Source organism: Bombyx mandarina, chromosome 16 (assembly GCF_030267445.1).
Source record: "Bombyx mandarina strain Sakado chromosome 16, ASM3026744v2".
Lineage (NCBI taxonomy): Eukaryota > Metazoa > Arthropoda > Insecta > Lepidoptera > Bombycidae > Bombyx > Bombyx mandarina.
The window spans coordinates 12826560-12832232 of record NC_143222.1 but is presented as its reverse complement, the minus strand read 5'-3'; the positions used below and the strand labels follow the sequence as shown (position 1 = coordinate 12832232).

The window sequence follows — 5673 nt, the reverse complement described above, 5'->3', positions numbered from 1 at the left end:
AACAAACAAATCTTTCCTCTTTATAATATTAGTATAGATCATATATATTTTATTTTAATGACATGAAGAAACAAATGCTAAAGTTACAAAACGGATGCTGAAAAAAAGCAATCTCAGTTATTAAGTATACAGTATTAACATTGAAAAAAGTCATATAAGATAAATTGCAAGAAATAAAAATAAAAATGTTTCCTCAAATTTTACATAAACTGTTGTAATACCTGGTGCGTTTTGTTCCCGGTCACTGAGCAGCCTCATGGCTGGTCTACAACAACAAAAAATGTATATGTACATACTATATAAAACAGATACAGATATTAAAGTTTGAAAAAAAAATTGTTATTTGTTAACTTGAAATAATAAAATGTGTACTACATTTCTATTATTTTGTAGATTATTTTTTCCTTCAATACTGTAATCTGTTTCCGGAAGTTATAAAATAAATTCGGCAACACTGATTTGACCATATTTGTGTGCTCTATTTAATTTAGTCTGTGGCCGAAAGAAGGCAGAGAGAAAAAGAAATATTTCATGGTGTTGTGGGTGACACATATACGTAGTTAAAATTTAGTGTAAGTTAAAACACATTGGCACCAACTGCAGGGATATGGAATCAATGGAATATGAGCTCGCTAGGAATCTCACTCTGTTATTCTTCGTGGAACGCCTGCTCGATAAAGGCGAGCCGCGCACGTTACACGATCTTTCCTGCCAGTTTGGTGCCAAAGGATTCACTAAGGAGATGCGGCAGATAGCTGGCGGGTCACAGTCGGGGCTCAAGAAGTTCCTGGCCCAGTACCCAGCGTTGTTCAGCATAGACGGGGACTATGTTGATATCAACACGTTCCAGAAGCATCTGAGCGGGGCTGGGGTGTCCTCCAATAATGATTATATCGAGGAAGCCAAGCAGTACTTCGCTGGCAAGATGATCCAATACGGTGAAGGCACTGAAGTGCCCATCAAGAGTCTCCTCGGTCACAGGAGCCAGGCCTCCCCGCAGGTGCGTCACATCTCCGGGCAACGCATCAAGGAGTTCAAAGAGTTCCTCATGAAGCACCCTGATACGTTCCAGATCATAGATGACAATGTTGTTCTAGTCAGTGAGAATCATAGGAGAGATAACGCACACACCAACTCTGAACACTTCCATAATCTACCAGTTGCCAACATCAATACTGACACTGCCCAACAGCTTCTAGACTACATTGCGCAGTGCATTGAGGCCAAGGGCCCTGTGATGGTTGATCAGCTCTTCCATCTAATTGTGTCACGCTTCCCACAAGAATACTGGTATCAGATGTTTAAGTCTCCGGCTGATTTAAGTGCCTTTTTGAAGTTGTTCTCTGATAGTTTTCATGTACAAGCAAACCTTGTCACCCTAATTAGCAAACCAAAAATACCTGTTATGTATCTTAATGTGAAACCAAAAGTAAAGACTGACACACCAAAGCCTATGGCAGAAGAGAAAGCCCCTTCTCCTGCTCCCCCAGTGGCGGTTAGTCCTACTCCCTCAGATGGCAAACAGAGCCCTGCAAACAGAATACTCAGTCCCATAGAATCTCCCCGCGGTCAACAATCCAATATCGCTAATCAAACACTTAAACAAAGAATCAATTCTATTGTAATTAAGAATTTGGCTGAAAATATGGTCAGAGATAGGGTAAATAATCATTTGAATGCAAGAAACTCTGAAGAAACCAATGGTACTCCAAGTTTGAGAAATACTGTAGTAGGTGATGTATGGAGACAAAAAGTTCTGCAATGCACCACAGTCATAACCAGCGTTAGAGAATGTGCAACTTTAATTGATAGCATTATGGCTCCAAAACGCAATGCCAAAAATATAGTCTCTTTTGATTGTGAAGGAATAAACCTAGGTCTCAAGGGAGTGTTGACATTGTGTCAAATAGCCACTCTGAATGGTGAGGTGTACACATTAGATATAATGACATGCCCTGGTATGATAAATGAAGGAAAAATTAAAGACCTATTAGAAAGCGAGCATGTCATTAAAATTATTCATGACTGCAGAAATGACTCGGTTAATTTGCACAATCAATTTGAGATCACAATGAAGAATGTGTTTGATACACAGGCTGCCCATGCTGTGTTGCAATTACAACAACAGGGTGTGCCTGTTTACAAAGTTAAGAATCTTAGCTTGAATGCTCTATGTGAACTATACAATGCTCCAATGAATCCAATGAAAGAACAATTGAAGAACTTGTACCGTAGGGATCAAAGATACTGGGCCCGCAGACCTCTTACAAAAGATATGATAATTTATGCTGCTTCAGATGTACTTTCTTTAGTAAACCCTGCAATATATGCTTATATGTCATCTAATATTATGCCGGAAAACCAACAACTTTTTGAAGAATTAAGCAATGAGCAAGTGTTTATGCATATTCAACCCACAGAAGTTAAACTTCGCAAGAGACAAAGAAAAATTAACACAGAAGTGGGTGAGCTAAAACAGAAATTGGCAGAGAGCACTAAAAATATTGTGTTGAGCAATAGGGAGATACGATTACTCCGATATTTAGAACTTACAGAAGAAGAAAAAGAAAAATTAAAAGGTTGTCACAAAATATCTAAGAAACTAGAGAAATTGGAAGCAATCGGGCAAGATAGAGACTCTGATTCAGATGATGATGACAGGGAGAATGAGATGGCTAGCTTGGATTCTAACCCCTCAGACCCAATTTCTTCACCCCATTCCACACAACCACCCAGCCTCACAGAGTCAATGCAAATGATGGATGAGATCTTGTCGGACACCAACATGGATAAGGTTGAAAAGATAAATCGCTTAGAAGCTATATTATCAGCAGTGGCTCCCCTCAGTGGGGAACTGGAAGAGAAATTCTCACAGACAATGGAACAAACATTACCACTGCTAAAAAACAAAGATTGGTCGAATCTGAGCCAAATTCTGAATATGGGAGACACAGAAAACAAGAATTGTTGCTGCAAATGCCATAACGGTGGTTTTGAAGAGGTGAAATGCAATGATCTCAATGAATTGAAAAAATCAGAGGTCGGATCACAAACTCTTAGCACTGGAGATATAGTCATCACAAGAATACATTTTAGGGAGGAGGACAAGGTTAATGAGAGGGTTGTGGACGCGTCCCCAATGAGTAAAAGGGTTGGTATAAACAATATGTCTTGATGATACTCAGGATTACTTAATACTTCCATACCATTACCATACTTGTACTATTTTACTGAGTGCCACTTTAGTTGCAAACTCATTTTTGTCTTTTTTTGTGATCAATGTTTTTATTTAGTAGTCTTTAAGTTAACTTAAAAGTAATGAACGCATAGCCCTCGCCCGATTAATACTGACGAGGGTAATGGTGCAGTTCTGAGATGGGAGTTAATGAAACTTATTCTGAGGTCATGCTTTACGAGGTGTATAAACGCCAATGCTGTGTGTTTATTTAAGCGAAAACAAGCATATACACTCGAATAAATGCAACCGTAACTAGCATAATACAAAAACAGCTACTCAATTCCTTCATCTGGAAATGACAGTATTTGCTGTGTGTAGTTATCCAATGTATTTTTTAATTTATTTTCGGCTATTGCCCGTGAAGCGTCCCAAATCTGTATGTGATAGATTTCAAGGCCTTTATCTTTGAATTGTAAATAAGATAAACGCAGTTCAGAGCTTGCATAATCTTTTTGTTCTTTAAATTTTTATTGTAATCATGATGCGTTCGTTATAATCATAAGGCGTTCGTATCGTACACAAATGGCTTGTATAGTAATTATACAACTTCGTATTTATTTTATTGTAAAACGTTCAGTACCTACTAGGTATCATAATTGAACATGAAGAGAATGGCAATAATAGTTGTATAGGTACAGTGAACATCTTTCCTTGTAACATATTTATCTAACAGATATATTTTGTAAGTTTAGGAATTTTAAAAGCCTTTAACAAATATTTAAATTTAAAAAGGTAATAGGGTTATGTACGTAGCGTTACAAAATAAAAGAGAATTTTATATTGTACGTAGTCTTGGTGCTTGGATTATGTCGGTATTTCTTTTATTACGTAGATTACTGATTTGTTTTGTTTAGAACGAGATTTTGTAGTCGAAGTAGAGAGCAATTAAATATTTGTGATGTGATAACCGATAAGTTTTAGCTATTCTTAACATTTTGTGCCTTCAAGTCATATCGGACGTTTGCCTTGATGAAATTTTGAAGTAGAAAATTTATATCGTACATATTTAGATGTTATTTTTTTGACACTTAGATTTTTAAAACGAATGTCACTTTTTACTACCATTAAGCAAAGGGAAATACCATTAGATAAAACTATTTACACTAAAAGTTTTTAGAATCTTATTAATTTATTCACACATGATCGTGAATCGTTTTCACATCAATTATTCCTTTGTCAATTTAGTAGCATAGTTTGTTCAATGGTCTTTCGAGACATTGTTGAGATAGGGTAGAATTTGAAAAATAAAAAAAATCCTTTTTTTTATTTTTAAAATAAACCCATGAACTTTACTAATGTTTTCTAAATATGTTATCAAATCTTCGAATAGTTTATATACGTTATAACAAATTACATTTAAGTGATATAATATGTACTTTTAATGCTTTTCGCTTGTATTGCGCAAAGTTGTTGCATGTTTTTAAACATATCTTCCTTCCACGTATTATTTATCAGTATTCTACCAATTTTATTATTTTCTTTTTTTAGTCCGCATAAAAATTTACACTACTGTTTTTTTTTCTTTAATTCCAAATTATAATTCATAAACTTAAATGGTTACGATAGCTTTCGGCAGCTATTATGAAATGGAAAATATAAAAACAATTGTGCATCATAACTTGCACATAAAATTACAAAATGCTCTTCATAATAGTTAAATTTTTATTAAGATGTTTGTCAGTGCCACTTATATTTATAATATTTTAAGGAGCATTTCTTTAGTCATTTTAAGCATAATCCATTTTCTGTTATGAATCCTAACATAATAAAGAAAAGTAAAGTATACCTAACATTAAAACGTATTGCATAATATGCAATTTTATAATAACAGCAAATTGTTAAGAAATAATGGTTTGCGCATTGTTCATGTTTATTACAAATAAAAATAAAATGTAAATTATTTACAGATTATTTGTTTTATTTTAAATTTATTTTAGTATAGATTATTAAGGGAAACTGAGCGCATTTAAGCGATACGGGAGTCGCCAAACCGGAATTCTCGAGCACAATTTATTTTTTTCAAAAGATTTAGAAGACAAAATGAACTTTTTAGCAAATAACTCAATTTATTGGCATGGGTTATAAACGATCGTCCTATTTCTACATATTTTTTATTACACTTCATATAAAATTTACATTGGCGGACTTAATGCCTAAAACGTTCTCTACCAGTTGACCAAAGGTAGTACAGAGTAAACAGTGATAGGTGCAATGAAATTTATATTAAACTTAATATGTATTATATGTTAAAACAAATTTTATATTAATATGTTATCGAGTTAAACCATTTATATTAAATATCAATCAAAATTCTCAACATACCACAATAAGTGTTTATGAATGTAGAACATTAAGTATTGTAAGAACATTAAAAGTATTTTTGGCCTGTAGCTTATAACGCCGGCGTCCATGTGTTACGGTGACTAACGTTAGAT

General features: G+C 34.4%; 1 protein-coding gene across 1 annotated transcript; it reads left to right on the top strand.

Annotated features, from left to right (window-relative positions):
* The first annotated feature begins 441 nt into the window (after window positions 1-441).
* On the top strand, window positions 442-5144 carry egl (Egl_like_exo domain-containing protein). Its single transcript, XM_028170933.2, has one exon. It carries the CDS (start codon window positions 608-610, stop codon window positions 3173-3175), a length of 2568 nt encoding a protein of 855 aa, XP_028026734.2. The 5' UTR covers window positions 442-607; the 3' UTR covers window positions 3176-5144.
* The last annotated feature ends 529 nt before the right edge of the window (window positions 5145-5673 follow it).